The sequence below is a fragment of the Salvelinus namaycush genome, chromosome 13, assembly GCF_016432855.1.
Source record: "Salvelinus namaycush isolate Seneca chromosome 13, SaNama_1.0, whole genome shotgun sequence".
Lineage (NCBI taxonomy): Eukaryota > Metazoa > Chordata > Actinopteri > Salmoniformes > Salmonidae > Salvelinus > Salvelinus namaycush.
In genome coordinates, this window is record NC_052319.1 from 25,352,856 (window position 1) to 25,370,207 (window position 17,352).

The 17,352-nt window shown below is 42.3% G+C and overlaps 1 protein-coding gene across 2 annotated transcripts in view; it reads right to left on the minus strand.

The window, feature by feature from the left end:
- The window catches only part of LOC120058362 (SEC14 domain and spectrin repeat-containing protein 1), a 32,437-nt gene extending 16,707 nt beyond the window's left edge, over positions 1–15,730 (minus strand). For both annotated transcript variants that reach the window (XM_039006971.1, XM_039006970.1), the window contains exons 1-6: positions 14,821–15,730; positions 13,021–13,073; positions 12,797–12,874; positions 10,711–10,819; positions 9,846–9,936; positions 7,560–7,673 (exon numbers count right to left, since the gene is read on the minus strand). In XM_039006971.1, coding sequence (XP_038862899.1) covers positions 7,560–7,673; positions 9,846–9,936; positions 10,711–10,819; positions 12,797–12,851 — 369 coding nt within the window. In that variant the 5' untranslated portion in view covers positions 12,852–12,874; positions 13,021–13,073; positions 14,821–15,730. The remainder of the gene's footprint in view (positions 1–7,559; positions 7,674–9,845; positions 9,937–10,710; positions 10,820–12,796; positions 12,875–13,020; positions 13,074–14,820) is intronic.
- Between the last annotated feature and the right edge of the window lie 1,622 nt (positions 15,731–17,352).

Here is a 17,352-nt window from a genome sequence, read left to right on the forward strand (position 1 = left end):
GCATCAACCCTGGAGAACTGTGTAGTTAGGCATCAACCCTGGAGAACTGTATAGTTAGGCATCAACCCTGGAGAACTGTATAGTTAGGCATCAACCCTGGAGAACTGTATAGTTAGGCATCAACCCTGGAGAACTGTATAGTTAGGCATCAACCCTGGAGAACTGTATAGTTAGGCATCAACCCTGGAGAACTGTATAGTTAGGCATCAACCCTGGAGAACTGTATAGTTAGGCATCAACCCTGGAGAACTGTGTAGTTAGGCATCAACCCTGGAGAACTGTGTAGTTAGGCATCAACCCTGGAGAACTGTGTAGTTAGGCATCAACCCTGGAGAACTGTATAGTTAGGCATCAACCCTGGAGAACTGTGTAGTTAGGCATCAACCCTGGAGAACTGTGTAGTTAGGCATCAACCCTGGAGAACTGTATAGTTAGGCATCAACCCTGGAGAACTGTATAGTTAGGCATCAACCCTGGAGAACTGTATAGTTAGGCATCAACCCTGGAGAACTGTATAGTTAGGCATCAACCCTGGAGAACTGTATAGTTAGGCATCAACCCTGGAGAACTGTGTAGTTAGGCATCAACCCTGGAGAACTATATAGTTAGGCATCAACCCTGGAGAACTGTATAGTTAGGCATCAACCCTGGAGAACTGTATAGTTAGGCATCAACCCTGGAGAACTGTATAGTTAGGCATCAACCCTGGAGAACTGTATAGTTAGGCATCAACCCTGGAGAACTGTATAGTTAGGCATCAACCCTGGAGAACTGTATAGTTAGGCATCAACCCTGGAGAACTGTATAGTTAGGCATCAACCCTGGAGAACTGTGTAGTTAGGCATCAACCCTGGAGAACTGTATAGTTAGGCATCAACCCTGGAGAACTATGTAGTTAGGCATCAACCCTGGAGAACTGTGTAGTTAGGCATCAACCCTGGAGAACTGTGTAGTTAGGCATCAACCCTGGAGAACTGTATAGTTAGGCCTCAACCCTGGAGAACTATGTAGTTAGGCCTCAACCCTGGAGAACTGTGTAGTTAGGCATCAACCCTGGAGAACTGTGTAGTTAGGCATCAACCCTGGAGAACTGTATAGTTAGGCATCAACCCTGGAGAACTGTATAGTTAGGTATCAATCCTGGAGAACTGTATAGTTAGGCATCAACCCTGGAGAACTGTATAGTTAGGCATCAACCCTGGAGAACTATGTAGTTAGGCATCAACCCTGGAGAACTGTGTAGTTAGGCATCAACCCTGGAGAACTGTGTAGTTAGGCATCAACCCTGGAGAACTGTATAGTTAGGTATCAACCCTGGAGAACTGTGTAGTTAGGCATCAACCCTGGAGAACTGTATAGTTAGGTATCAACCCTGGAGAACTGTATAGTTAGGCATCAACCCTGGAGAACTGTGTAGTTAGGCATCAACCCTGGAGAACTGTGTAGTTAGGCATCAACCCTGGAGAACTGTATAGTTAGGCATCAACCCTGGAGAATTATATAGTTAGGCATCAACCCTAGAGAACTGTATAGTTAGGCATCAACCCTGGATAACTGTGTAGTTAGGTATCAACCCTGGAGAACTGTGTAGTTAGGCATCAACCCTGGAGAACTGTATAGTTAGGCATCAACCCTGGAGAACTGTATAGTTAGGCATCAACCCTGGAGAACTGTATAGTTAGGCATCAACCCTGGAGAACTGTATAGTTAGGCATCAACCCTGGAGAACTGTATAGTTAGGCATCAACCCTGGAGAACTGTATAGTTAGGCATCAACCCTGGAGAACTGTGTAGTTAGGTATCAACCCTGGAGAACTGTATAGTTAGGCATCAACCCTGGAGAACTGTGTAGTTAGGCATCAACCCTGGAGAACTGTATAGTTAGGCATCAACCCTGGAGAATTATATAGTTAGACATCAACCCTGGAGAACTGTGTAGTTAGGCATCAACCCTGGAGAACTGTATAGTTAGGCATCAACCCTGGAGAACAATGTAGTTAGGTATCAACCCTGGAGAACTGTGTAGTTAGGCATCAACCCTGGAGAACTGTGTAGTTAGGCATCAACCCTGGAGAACTGTATAGTTAGGCATCAACCCTGGAGAACTGTATAGTTAGGCATCAACCCTGGAGAACTGTATAGTTAGGCATCAACCCTGGAGAACTGTATAGTTAGGCATCAACCCTGGAGAACTGTGTAGTTAGGCATCAACCCTGGAGAACTATGTAGTTAGGCATCAACCCTGGAGAACTGTATAGTTAGGCATCAACCCTGGAGAACTGTATAGTTAGGCATCAACCCTGGAGAACTGTATAGTTAGGCATCAACCCTGGAGAACTGTATAGTTAGGCATCAACCCTGGAGAACTGTATAGTTAGGCATCAACCCTGGAGAACTGTGTAGTTAGGCATCAACCCTGGAGAACTGTATAGTTAGGCATCAACCCTGGAGAACTATGTAGTTAGGCATCAACCCTGGAGAACTGTGTAGTTAGGCATCAACCCTGGAGAACTGTGTAGTTAGGCATCAACCCTGGAGAACTGTATAGTTAGGCATCAACCCTGGAGAACTATGTAGTAAGGCATCAACCCTGGAGAAATGTGTAGTTAGGCATCAACCCTGGAGAACTGTGTAGTTAGGCATCAACCCTGGAGAACTGTATAGTTAGGCATCAACCCTGGAGAACTGTATAGTTAGGTATCAATCCTGGAGAACTGTATAGTTAGGCATCAACCCTGGAGAACTGTATAGTTAGGCATCAACCCTGGAGAACTATGTAGTTAGGCATCAACCCTGGAGAACTGTGTAGTTAGGCATCAACCCTGGAGAACTGTGTAGTTAGGCATCAACCCTGGAGAACTGTATAGTTAGGCATCAACCCTGGAGAACTGTATAGTTAGGTATCAACCCTGGAGAACTGTGTAGTTAGGCATCAACCCTGGAGAACTGTATAGTTAGGCATCAACCCTGGAGAACTGTATAGTTAGGCATCAACCCTGGAGAACTGTGTAGTTAGGCATCAACCCTGGAGAACTGTGTAGTTAGGCATCAACCCTGGAGAACTGTATAGTTAGGCATCAACCCTGGAGAATTATATAGTTAGGCATCAACCCTGGAGAACTGTATAGTTAGGCATCAACCCTGGAGAACTGTGTAGTTAGGTATCAACCCTGGAGAACTGTATAGTTAGGCATCAACCCTGGAGAACTGTATAGTTAGGCATCAACCCTGGAGAACTGTATAGTTAGGCATCAACCCTGGAGAACTGTATAGTTAGGCATCAACCCTGGAGAACTGTATAGTTAGGCATCAACCCTGGAGAACTGTATAGTTAGGCATCAACCCTGGAGAACTGTATAGTTAGGTATCAACCCTGGAGAACTGTATAGTTAGGCATCAACCCTGGAGAACTGTGTAGTTAGGTATCAACCCTGGAGAACTGTATAGTTAGGCATCAACCCTGGAGAACTGTGTAGTTAGGCATCAACCCTGGAGAACTGTATAGTTAGGCATCAACCCTGGAGAATTATATAGTTAGGCATCAACCCTGGAGAACTATGTAGTTAGGTATCAACCCTGGAGAACTGTGTAGTTAGGCATCAACCCTGGAGAACTGTGTAGTTAGGCATCAACCCTGGAGAACTGTATAGTTAGGCATCAACCCTGGAGAACTGTATAGTTAGGCATCAACCCTGGAGAACTGTATAGTTAGGCATCAACCCTGGAGAACTGTGTAGTTAGGCATCAACCCTGGAGAACTGTGTAGTTAGGCATCAACCCTGGAGAACTGTATAGTTAGGCATCAACCCTGGAGAACTGTGTAGTTAGGCATCAACCCTGGAGAACTGTATAGTTAGGCATCAACCCTGGAGAACTATGTAGTTAGGCATCAACCCTGGAGAACTGTGTAGTTAGGCATCAACCCTGGAGAACTGTGTAGTTAGGCATCAACCCTGGAGAACTGTGTAGTTAGGCATCAACCCTGGAGAACTGTATAGTTAGGCATCAACCCTGGAGAACTGTGTAGTTAGGCATCAACCCTGGAGAACTGTATAGTTAGGCATCAACCCTGGAGAACTGTATAGTTAGGCATCAACCCTGGAGAACTGTATAGTTAGGCATCAACCCTGGAGAACTGTATAGTTAGGCATCAACCCTGGAGAACTGTATAGTTAGGCATCAACCCTGGAGAACTGTGTAGTTAGGCATCAACCCTGGAGAACTGTATAGTTAGGCATCAACCCTGGAGAACTGTATAGTTAGGCATCAACCCTGGAGAACTGTATAGTTAGGCATCAACCCTGGAGAACTGTGTAGTTAGGCATCAACCCTGGAGAACTGTGTAGTTAGGCATCAACCCTGGAGAACTGTGTAGTTAGGCATCAACCCTGGAGAACTGTGTAGTTAGGCATCAACCCTGGAGAACTGTGTAGTTAGGCATCAACCCTGGAGAACTGTGTAGTTAGGCATCAACCCTGGAGAACTGTGTAGTTAGGCATCAACCCTGGAGAACTGTGTAGTTAGGCATCAACCCTGGAGAACTGTATAGTTAGGCATCAACCCTGGAGAACTGTGTAGTTAGGCATCAACCCTGGAGAACTGTGTAGTTAGGCATCAACCCTGGAGAACTGTGTAGTTAGGCATCAACCCTGGAGAACTGTGTAGTTAGGCATCAACCCTGGAGAACTGTGTAGTTAGAGGCTATCATAATGTTTTGTTCATCTCTGTAGAGATCAAAGCAAAACACACATACAATCACCATCATCATCATCATGCTGCAGTGAAAACATGATGCTAATGCAGATTATTAACATTTCTCCACATGCAGACAGACTGACTCATTGATAAATATTCATGGTTGTAAAGCAATCCCTAGAGTGTGTGTGTGTGTGTATCAATCCACATTGTTGTGTGGAATCAATGGAGGCCTCTTCATCTGCCTATGACTAACAAGGTTAGGAGAATCACACACAGGCTTTCTGATTGCATGTGCATTTATTTCTATCGCGATTAGCCTCCAAATAAGAAGGAAGAAAACTGTAGCCTGAAGTTTCTAGTTAAATTGTGATGGCAGATTGGCAACCTCCCAAAGAGAAGAGAAGCAGTAAGAAAAACAGAACAGACCCATCCCTTCTCTTCCACTGCCCACTATGTATCAAATGACATCTGGATAGAGACATTTGTACATGAAACCAACCTCAATCTATCCCTCTCTGGGCATGTATTCACACAGTTATAGAGTAGGGGTGCTGATCTAGGATCAGTTTTGTCTTAACTTACATCTTAATGTATATGAATATATGGAGAGGAGGTACCTGGACCCATATCCACAAAGTGCCTCTGAGTAGGAGTGCTGATCTAGGATCTGTATATATAATCTGACTCAATATGATCTAAAAGGAAAAACTGATCCTAGATCAACACTCCTACTCTGAAGCTTTTCAAATATGGACCCTGGGATGTAAACTCAGCTCACAATCCTAATCGAAGTGCTTTGAAACTGAAAGGCAAATCAAGCAGAGCATTTTGTGTCAGGGTTTAAAACCACAGTGGCATTATTGTTCAGTTGCGTCTCAGTGAGTCAGCTCTCTACCATAAGTGTTGCTTTGTCTCACTGTGAGATCATTCCATTAACAGAAGAACGTGTCCCCTCAAAATAGAATGGCCTTGTTTGAGAACATCAAAACCATGATGTATTGTGGGTAAATTGTGACTTACTGACTTAAATACAAATAATAATCAGTACATGTTGCAAGGTGATTTGAAACGCAGTCCATGTCGAACAAACCAAAAAGCTAGTTCCTTGAGGTTGAGGAGGCAGGCACTGAGTGAGACTGTTCATGCCCTGTTACACTTCCACATGCTCCAGTGTTCATACCAGATTGGTTGTGGGCAGTAGAACCCAATACAAGTCAGCCAACCACTTAGTTCAAAGATATTTCATTCTCAACACCTCAACAGTAATGTTAGATGAATAAAAGTATCTAACTAAACTAGGTCAATTTCACAATTTTTAAGTATTCTCCCCCAATTCCCTTTTATTTCCAATCCCAATAAACGGACCACCTCTGCCATCTAACAGAGCCATCTGGTGAAGCAGGGGAGTTATAGGGAGGGAGAGCTAGAGGGTACTTCTGGCCCAGATCATTACGCAACTGTTGGGAGCAAAATCAACAAGAAAGACCTCTACTGAGCAGTCTCAGGAATTAGTGTCAGGACACTTTACACACACACACTAGACAGTAAACTTTCTGTCTTTCTAAGAGACACTTGTATACTGCAGCCTGCATCTGCTCTGGATCTACATGACCGTTGACAAGCAACATGATGATAGTATTAGTCCACGCTGAAGGAGACCATGCTGCAGACAGGTCTGACTGACTACTACTATGTATTCCTACTCCATACTTCCATTACTACCAAACAAACTAGCCTGTATCCTTCCACCATACTTCCATTACTATCGTTCTGTTGTGAGGAGTATTGTGAGAAAAGAGGAATAGAAACTTGTGTGTGTCCCATTCCTCTATTCATATAAATCCTTCAGCAAGTGATGACCAAAGACATATGGGAGGTTGAAATGGAGCAGGATGCATGAATGTTCTGATACAATGCTGACTTCCTTTTAAAATCACCACACAGTGCACTTAAAATAGACTAATGCTGCCATGCTGTCTACCACAACAGACCTTGGCCATCTATCTATCAGCCTCATTTGACAGAGAGCTTCATTACAGATTGAAATATGCATATTGGTCTCTAACATGTTGTCAGCAATTACCAATAAACCCCCAGAGTAACTGATAGGCTGTATTTGAGGGCTGTTGTGGAGCAGGCAACCACAAAAGAACCAGAGAAAATCACTAGAAATCACTAGTCATTGTAATAACACCACCCACATGAGTTACCTATACAGAACAAACAGATCTAAAGAACACCATTGCTGAAGGGGTTAACAACACAAGGCCAAATTGAATACTGACAATTAAATATCTATTCCTCTCTATCAATTTGTTTGCCACCCAACCACCAACGTTGGAATCATTGATTTGTGAAGGAAAGTAAATTGAATTCCGGCCATAATTAGTCCCTCTGGGAGGTGACTGGGGATGCTGCTGCTCAGAGGAACAACATTATTAGGAGAGAGACAGAGAGACAGAGAGAGAGAGAGAGAGAGAGAGAGAGAGAGAGAGAGAGAGAGAGAGAGAGAGAGAGAGAGAGAGAGACAGAGAGAGAGAGAGAGAGGGAGAGACAGAGAGAGAGAGAGAGAGGAGACAAAGACAGAGAAAGACAGACAGAGACAGACAGAGACAGAGAGAGAGAGAGATGCAGAGAGAGAGAGAGAGAGAGAGAGAGAGAGAGAGAGAGAGAGAGAGAGAGAGAGAGAGAGAGAGAGAGAGACAGACAGAGACAGAGACAGAGAGAGAGAGAGAGAGACAGAGGAGACAAAGACAGAGAAAGACAGTCAGAGACAGACAGAGACAGAGAGAGAGAGAGAGAGAGAGAGGAGGAAAACACATAGATGTAGCAAGATAGACAGAGAGGAATAAGACACTCACCTCAAAGCCTAGTCTGTCCTTCTCCTTCCAGAAGCAGAAATGAGTGACCTTCTTGTCCCAGAATTCATCAGGCTTCACCACACACACCAGAGACACCTCTGCTGGAATCACATTCTATAAATAATGGGATAATATGAAGAAAAATAAATAAATAAAATAAGCAAAATAGTAAAGGCTTTCAATGGCTTACTGGACACATTCAAATCCAGAAACAGAAATATCATCCCCAAAACAATTCAGTGTTTTCCCTATATGCATTTAGCAGTGGCGCACCGCCATATTCTAAATTCCTTTACTTTAGATTGTGTGTATTGTTAGATATTACTGCACTGTTGGAGCTAGAAACACAAGCATTTCGCTACACCCACAATAACATCTGCTAATCACGTGTATGTGACAAATAACATTTTGATTTGATGATGGCTGCCACTGCAAATAAATCAATAAATATTTCAATAAAAAAATATTAAAAAATAAAATAGTTTTCGGGATGGTAAAAACATTGTCAGTGTAAACTTAAACCAGATATAAGGCATGTAGAAAAGATAATGAAGCAATCTATTTTTAAATAAGATCATCTTTGAGAACTAACAATCACCAAAATAAAAACTACAGTCAGGTAGAATCTAAAAGTAAAAAATGTCATGGCATGGGGCCCCCATGGATTTTGTTATAACGTTTGAGTCACTCAGGTAGCATAAGAACAAGGCATAAGCCATGACAAAATGTGTATAATTGCAGGAAACTAGCTTTAAAACAGAAAAATTGTGTCTCTGTGGCCAAGAGCAAGGCCTCTAAAACCGCACCATTTTTCAATAACTGTTTAGCACATCAGTTTTTCCATGAAATCCTGCAGTGAATTTCCCCATCCCATCACATGGTAGGCCACTAAATGAGGAGTAGCTTGCAGCAGCATTTTCCCCTGACAGTGCCAGGCAGATTAGTGTCAACAGATAGTACATTTCATACTGTCATCTTATCTTTCCTGGTCCCGTTTCTGCAGAGGTCTATGGATAGCAGGGGACTGGCGATATCTACCAAGAGCATTTTACACCGTATAGTCAATCTGCAGTGACAAAACCAGGTAAGGGCAGACAGGGAAGAATGCAGGCTACAGTACAACAGACCTGGGTTCAAACAGTATTTTAAATCTTTCATAAACCTTGAGCGTTTTCTCTAGCATGCCTAGAGTGCCAGATGGGCGGGGTTTACAGTTTTGGGACTATTCATTAAGCCAAGCAAGCTCAAACAAGCATAGCTAAAGTATTTTAAATGATTTCAAACAGTATTTGAACCCAGGTCTCTGGCAGACAGACTGCAGACCACAGTCTGCTGACATTGACCTCCATCCACTCTGCAGTGTGGCCGGAGCCTGGGTCCTGTTCATTAGGCATCAAATGGAAGAAAATGACTAAAACAGGGAGGGACAATGGTGTAAAATGTTTTACTAGGGTGCCCTAATTAGCACAACACAGAGCCTGGACTTCAGGGAAAAACGCAAAGTATTGTTTAACGGTATAATCAGGCAGCCTCGTCAAGATATTTAATTCCTACTCTTCTTAAAATCTAATCAACTTAGATTCCTTTTTGTCTTAATTACTTTCACTTGATTGCTGGTGATGCATTTGATCTGAGATGTCTATTTATTTGATTCGTTTAGTGAGTTTTTTTTGGGGACCACGCACAATGCATATTGCCCCAGATTTGGCTCCATAGCCCATCACTGTAATGTTTTACGACATTTGGAGGGTTATTATTTATTATGCAGGTAGGGTCAACAGAGACGAGACACCGACAGAACACAACATCTGGGTTGGACCACCATTTTATTTCTCCTCCCAGCTCTTTGTCACATTCTGATTGGTAGAGAGGTGTTAACGTGGTGTGGGTAGACCTAGATCGTTCCCCTGTGGAAACTTCATGCCCACATCTGCTTCTCACTCGGACATATGCTCCTCTATACTGCGCTAATTAATCATTACACTCATGAATATTCACTAGGATAATTATAAATAGAGAGTCGTGGGTTTTAAAGAGTTAAACCTATTGAACATTGTTAAATAGGCCATTGGGAACAGAACACATCATGTTAAAGTATTTTTACATCCTCACCTGCCACTAGTCTTTTTCTAATACAACAAAGCATGGCATTGGAATCGTCTTCTTATCTAGCCTGGGTGTGTTATAGCAGACTGTATAGAAACAGTCAGGAGAATAAAAATTAACACTGTGCTGATTCTCTGTGTCCTACCAGCAACATGAACCCCTTCTTTTTTCAGTTCCTACCTGCAACATCAGTACCACAGTCTTCACGATGTTCCACTGTGACTTTCGTCCGTCTACGATGACTGTGAAGCCTCTTGCTTTGCACTTGTCACTGATGAGAGAAGACGAGAAATATGGTGATTATTTGTCCACCTGTAATAATGTGTGTTCTTGTTCCATGAATTTGACACCAAGGATCCCAGTATAGCTCAAGAGAAGACATCAGATACGTAGAAGCAAGCAAGCATCCCACTGGGAACCCACAACCTTAGCGCCATGTTCTTACTAACTGAGCCAGACAGGACCATAAAGCCTAGATGAATACAGATCAGAAATTGTGTGATCATCATGCAGAAGTCACAAGCTAACATAGCATGATCTTCCTTAACTTTTGGTCCTCTCTCCTACACACCCACGTAGCAGAACTAGCTCAATCCAAATAGAACAGAGTTTAATGTGCGTCCAATACTGTTGCTATGCAAGTGCATTTTCAAAGGCAATGGAGCCAAAATCCCTTTTAGAGGCCTACAGATCAATATGAGAATAATAGAATGTCAGCCAGATAAAGGACAGGCTCTGTGCTCACATTCCATTGGCTAATAAAAGTAGACTACCTTAACAAGCAATGCTCTCTGCCTAATTAAATAATAGTGGTAAGTATTTCCAAATCAAGCTGCTGTGTATGTGGTATTTGGACATGATGAATACAATGATCTATTGAACTGTAAATAATAATAAAATAATAATTTTGGGGGGGGATCTTTGAAGGACCCACTGGAACATGCTCCCAAAAAGCATGCTATACAATTGAAACCCCATTTTAATATATCTATATATTTATAAGTCAGTGGTGATAATACAGTGTGTGCCAGTGATTGATTCTTGCCTGGGGATGCCGAGGAGATAGTCCAGCGTGGAGCTGAGCTCCTCCATACTGGTCTGTTCTGTACATAGTGGAATGGTTAGGATCAGTCCACTGCGTCTGTCTTTGCCTCCTGTGAATGTGAAACAACCAGAAAAATAACTGTTATTAATCTTTATTTATACAGATTAGTCTCATTGAGATAACGTTTATTTTGCAAGAGAGACCTAGTGTATCTACCGTAGTGGGTGTACCCATGAGTGTGCCAGTCAAATTGCTATGGTCAGAGGTTCCAAGGCCATTTTATTCCTTCTAATTCTATGGTATCTACACTGATTCACCTTACAAGTCATTAACAATGAATTTTCAAAGAATGCACACTAAAAAGTGTGTATAAAGAGGACTGTGTGTAAATAACAGTCATATAATGGCAGACTTTGGAGAAGGTCGGGCAGAACCAAGTATTCCAAGTACGGCCGGCCAAGAATAATCTATTAAAGGAGGAGTAGTGTCTTGTAAACGCCACGGACAGCGGTAATGATGGTGGGAGCTCTGCCTCTGGATGTGTCCCAAATGATGTCCTAGTCTCTATGTAGTGCACTACTTTTGACCAGAGCCCTATTGGCCTTGGTCAAAAGTAGTGCACTATATAGGGAATATGGTGCCATCTGGGACATGCCCTCTGACTCAAAAGCTCCTGCTACGTCGCTTTGTTCCTCATAACACAACTGTATAATGATAAGGGGGATGAACCAAAGGAGTGCCTAGTGCCACATGTCAGGGTTAAAGGAGTAAAAGCAATTAAAAGCAACAGTTATTCTCGTCAAAGTTAGTTTTGTGTCCACTAGGAGTCAGTGACATAAAAGCAACAACTATTTGTCAAAGTCAGTCTTCTGTCAAGCCAGTGTGAGTCAGGTAGTCAGATTGTCACTTCCCTGAATGAAAAGTAGTTGCTTTGTTCTTTCTTTGATATGTGTAAGACTCTAAACACAGGAAACCACAGTTGATTGTTGTGATTTTCCTGAAAATAATCCGTGTCTATTGGAGACTTTTACTAGTCTGGAAAAAAACAATAAACTAACAGAAGTCTTTAAATGATGCTCACCGGCACATTTCTTTATTTTATTGTCTAAACTATTATTTTGTCAAAATGTGAAATTGAATCTCAAGAGAAACCCCATTTACTCTCAAACTAAATGTGTGTGAGTATATGCAGTACAGCAGCTCAATCCCAAAACATTTTTCTCTTTGAAGCAAACAAGAAAGAAAATCCATATTTATCCATTTGTGAAATGACCTCTTAGCTAGTATTTCATTAGACTTTAGTGTAACAAGAATAAACATCTATTCTATTCTAATGCCACAAGCATCCATTTTGTTGTGTACCTAGTAAGTCAATGAGACCTTCAACAGTATCTGAACACAGAGTCCCTCCCTGATGCAGCCCTGGTGCTGTGACCTTCAAATCAGCATCATCAACAAGATGAGAAACCTCATTCTGTCAGCAGCAGGCAGGACAGAACAACAGGCTATTATCACGAAACACTGCCTGCCAGAGCCAAGAATAGAGAGGGGGATTTATCAGACCACCCAAGGACTAGCTACTACACTCCTAGACCAAGGACTAACACTACACTCCTAGACCAAGGACTAACACTACACTCCCTTCAGAGGCTAGAGAGGGATGAGGAGCACATCAATAACACAGCAACTTGAGCAACTTGATGAAAATGAGAGCTAGATGTGGGGTACACACAAAGCTTCACAATCCTGGGAATTATACGAGCATGCATAACTTCAAGTTAATTTTTAGTCAACTCTGCCTGCCTTTACTTCCTTGATAATGCTGGCTCTCAACGCTGTACACTTATTTCACTGACTGGGAATGTTCAATAAGCAGCAGAAAAAGTGCTTGAGCCAGTTGCATGAGGACAAAGGTAAAGTAATAGTAGTAGATGTGGCACTACTGTTGGGCATTTCCATGTAAACATAATCACTGGTAAATGTAATGTTAAGCTTAGCAATGTAAATGCAGTGCGGATCATTCCAAGAAGCCATCTCTGTCAACAGTAAAGATAAACAGCTTCGACTGACTGGAGGATATTATTACCTGACAAGAAGGCTAGGCGTTTCTTCAGAATGGGCAGTATGTTGGTAGCCTCCATACTGGCAAGTTCCCCCCTGCAGTCTGAAAAGTAAACATATAGGTTATAGCAAAGCAGGTGATGCACATAATAATCATTAGATGATCACACACGCATACAAATTAGCATATAGCACTGTCATCCCTGTCAATTACAAGCCAACTGACAACAAAACACCAAGATGCTTTACCTTCCTAGAAATCAAAGGTACCTCTTTCAAACATTTCCTTCTGGGCCCATGTTCTGTAATGAGGACACAGAGACAAAAACAAGTCAACACTATAGATAAGTAGCAACTAGCTCAATATTGACAATCATATTGACAAACAAATCATCCACTAATAAGGAATCAAGACATACCTTATTACTGTGTCAGAACAAAAATAATGTCCAAGAACCATTTTGTTAGTCTATGGTTTGAGGCTATGAAGAATGACGTGTGAACTGTTCTAATATATTCTATTAGCCTTAAACACAGTAATAAAATGGCTTGTTTTGCGGTATTGGGAGGATTACCCATCTGGACTGTCTTGTCTTAACTGAATTGAATGATACATAAACCACTGCAGTACATCATCATATCCTTTTGGTCAAATCTGTTCTCAGCATATATTTATCCCAAACACAGCAGAATGATAGATTTACATGGTCACTGGCCAAAACAGCATGGGGAAACATTTGAAACCCATTAGTAGATTGCAATGCAGCAAACTCTGACCTACTGCACAGTAATGAGCCACCCACTGGCATATTACCATTAATTGTCACAAACTGCACCCTTTTACCTACAATGTACACTACTTTTGACCAGAGCCCTATGTGCACTGGTCAAGGTAGTTCACTACATAGTGAATAGGGTGCCATTTGGGATACCATGGTTTAGTGTACATATCTCTCACAAGCTTTCATGTAGTGCATCTGAGTTATCCAGGCAATTATACAAACCATAATAACCATCTATTATTCAATAACCTTATCCTGGAGTCATGACTAAGTAGCTATATTTGTAGGAAAAGTTAGGTTTGCTTTTCTTTCCTGGAAAGTTGGTGTCTTTGAGCTATTCTAGAACAAATATGATTATGATGTGTAGTTCAAACTGGCTACTGTAATTAGCCACTGGTGAATAGTCTTACGCAGTACAAAAAAGTACTCAAATATATGCACTCACTACTGTAAGTAGCTCTGGATAAGAGTGTCTGCTAAATGACTCAAATGTACTCGTTCTCACACTCCAAGAATAAATAGTTATTCCTATTTGGAGGCTGTAATTGATGACAATAACAATGCTATTTATTGTGATGGACAAAAATTACATTATTCCTTCTATTTCAACATTAGACTACTCCTAAAGCATTGCTAATATGTGGCTACAATAGTTTTCACATGCTTCAAAAGTAGAGTAATTTGATATTGGTGACATTTTCAATGACATGGCCACGATGCATAGGCTACGTATGCAAAGGGCATTTAGGAGCAAGGACAACACTAGGTATGGTTGACAATAATCAACAGACATAACTATATTTCATACATTTAGGTTAAATTCCAAGTTCCCGATATGCTCGATATTATCCTTATGTGGTGGCAAATCATTACAATTGTTTTTATAGTAAGCACACAGCAGGCACGAGACAAAAGCCCTAAAATCGAAGGACCCACCTCCCTGGCCTTCTCATCACAAGAGCTCTTTTAAAAAAATCGAAATTGTAAAATCCTTTATACATATTGTAATGTATGAAAAGGATAATCTATGTCCCATTTGCTCACCCGTGCTGAATAAAAATCCGCGTTCGTATCACTTCGTAGCAGTAGCACGAGGTTTTCCCCAACTGACTACACAACCAATGCTAAACTGTTATAGTGAGTAGGCTATGCAGACACAATGACCTATATTCCTGAAATTGAATCTCGCTCTAACCCGTGTTCGCAATATAATCCTTGTATGAAAATGATACCGTTTGTTGCGGCAAAGGGACGATTTCCTTCTTACCTCAGACGAAACAGGACGAATTATGTATGTATCATTATACGACGTTGAATCAATGTAGCCCGTAGGAGGAGTTTCTATTGAAAAATCCCAGTTTATCTGACCGAGCTCCACTGATTTATTGGACTGTAGGCGATCACATCTGTAACATCTTTCAAGGCTTAGAACTCGTTAGAAAAAATATTGTATCGTCAAAAGTTACAACTCCGCCATATCTATACTGGATTGTTATTAAAATATGGTTTGTTTTCAGGGGGCTGGACTGTTACTACGGAGGCAACTCCCAAACGGACAATACATGCAATAGAGCGCCCTCCGACATATGTGAAGCTAGCCATAATAGTGGCATTTATGGTTCGCCTTCAAAATAAAAGGCACTCATTGAAAGTCATGCAAATAGATACAGACAGTGGAATCATGCCATATTTGGACTAGATAATGCTAAACAACGTTGGAAAGTTATATAAATTCAACAAAAGTTAATTTGAGAGAAAGAATACAAATCTTCAGAGTAGCAGTCTACTCAGCGACAACCACATAATACAATTGTGAAGAGTTTATAACAGGGGCACCGGTGGAAAGGCGAGAAGGAGTTGAACGGAGCCCTATGTCAGTCACACCAGCTCCCATGCTTGGCATTCATACTCCAATGCCAGCTGCTCCTGGTATTTTAGGTCCTTAAAGGGCGCTGCAAAATTTGCACGGCGATGCGGTACCGAGCTCAATTTGGCCTCTGTGTGCCTATGGAGACTCCGCCATTGCGTCACACCCTCCATATGGAGCCTCCGACCACATTGTCGGATCAAGCATAAAAAGTACCACATGGTCAATCCCATTTGTGCATTGGCCATGTAGCATTTATGGTGATATGGCATTTGCAGAAGTCGGGGCATTCATACTTCTTGTGCTTCGCCGAGCAGTACAGAGCTGTTGTGAAGGAAGTTGTCAAGGAAGTGAGTTTGTGTTTATACAGAATCCCCACCCACTCCTACCGTCAACCAATCATGTCAATGCGGAACTACACTGAGCTATACAGACCCTCAGCGTTCAAAAAAAAAAATGGGAGGCGCACGGCAATGCGGTATGGAGCTCAATTTGGCGCTCCACAATTGTGTCACACTCCATATGGAGCATCCAAACACATTTTGGATCAAGCATAAATTGGCGTTTACCCAGCCATTGCGACGTGGGAAGTGCATTACAAAGACCTGAAAGTGATTACAAGTGACATTGCATGGTTTTAGTAATTTGCAAAAGATAGTCTTGGAAATTGTGAATTTCACTTATGTCATGTGTTTTTGCAACTAGTAATGTTTTTTAAGGATTTACCTGAGTCCACTTCAACAGACAACCTAAGGCATGGAGAAGTTATTTTATTGTTTTAATATAATTTTTTTACCCTTTTTTCTACCCAATTGGTTGTTACAGTCTTGTCCCATCGCTGCAACTCCCGTACGGACTCGAGAGAGGCGAAGGTCGAGAGCCGTGCGTCCTCTGAATCACAACCCAGCCAATCTGCACTGCTTCTTGACACAATGCCCGCTTAACCCAGAAGCCAGGCCCGCCACAGGAGTTGCTAGTGTGCGATGGGACAAGAACATCCCTGCCGGCCAAACCCTCCCCTAACCCAGATGACGCTGGACCGATAATGCGCTGCCCCATGGGTCTCCCGGTCATGGCCGGCTGCGACAGAGCCTGGACTCGAACCCAGATTCTCTAGTGGCACAGCTAGCACTGCAATGCAGCGCCTTCGACCACTGTGCAACTCAGGAGGCCCATGGAGAAGTTCTTTAAACTATTTTCCTGCGCGATGGCTGGATGGACTGTCTCTAAAGTTGTTACAAGGAGCTAGTAGGCAGACAATATCCGGGACATTGTCTGGCTCTAGGAGTGGACATGAAGCCAAAAGCCAGGCCATCATGACATGTGCGACCAGCTTGGCATGGGCAAAATTTCATCCACTAAGGCAGGGTTTCCCAAATTCTGTCCTGGGACCCCCCCCCCCCCTGGGTTTGGGAAACCCTGCCTTAGATTATTCAAATAATCAAAGCTTGATGATGAGTTGGTTATTTGAATCAGCTTTGTAGTGCTATGGCAAAAACCAAAATGTGTACCCAGGGGTAGGGCCCCAGGACTGAGTTTGTGAAACTCTGCAAAAAGGCAGAAATGTGAGAATCACCAACCACCAGGACAACCTAAGGCAGTGTTTCCCAAACTCGGTCCCCAGGACTCCAAGGGGTGCATGTTTAGTTTTTTGCCGTAGCACTACACAGCTGATTCAAATAATCAACTAATCATTAAGCTTGAATGAATCTCTATAGTGCTAAGGCAAAAACCACAACATGCACCCCTGGGGGTCCCGAGGCCCGAGTTTGGGAAACACTGAACTAAAGAAAGAAAATAAGATATTTTGGTGAAATATATGTCCTAAAACTATCATAGTAAATTAAGATTGTGGGCTGTAGGTGTTACTGTGAAATACAAATAATAAGGGGGAAATAAAACTCAAAACTTGTAAACCATAGAACATGCAAT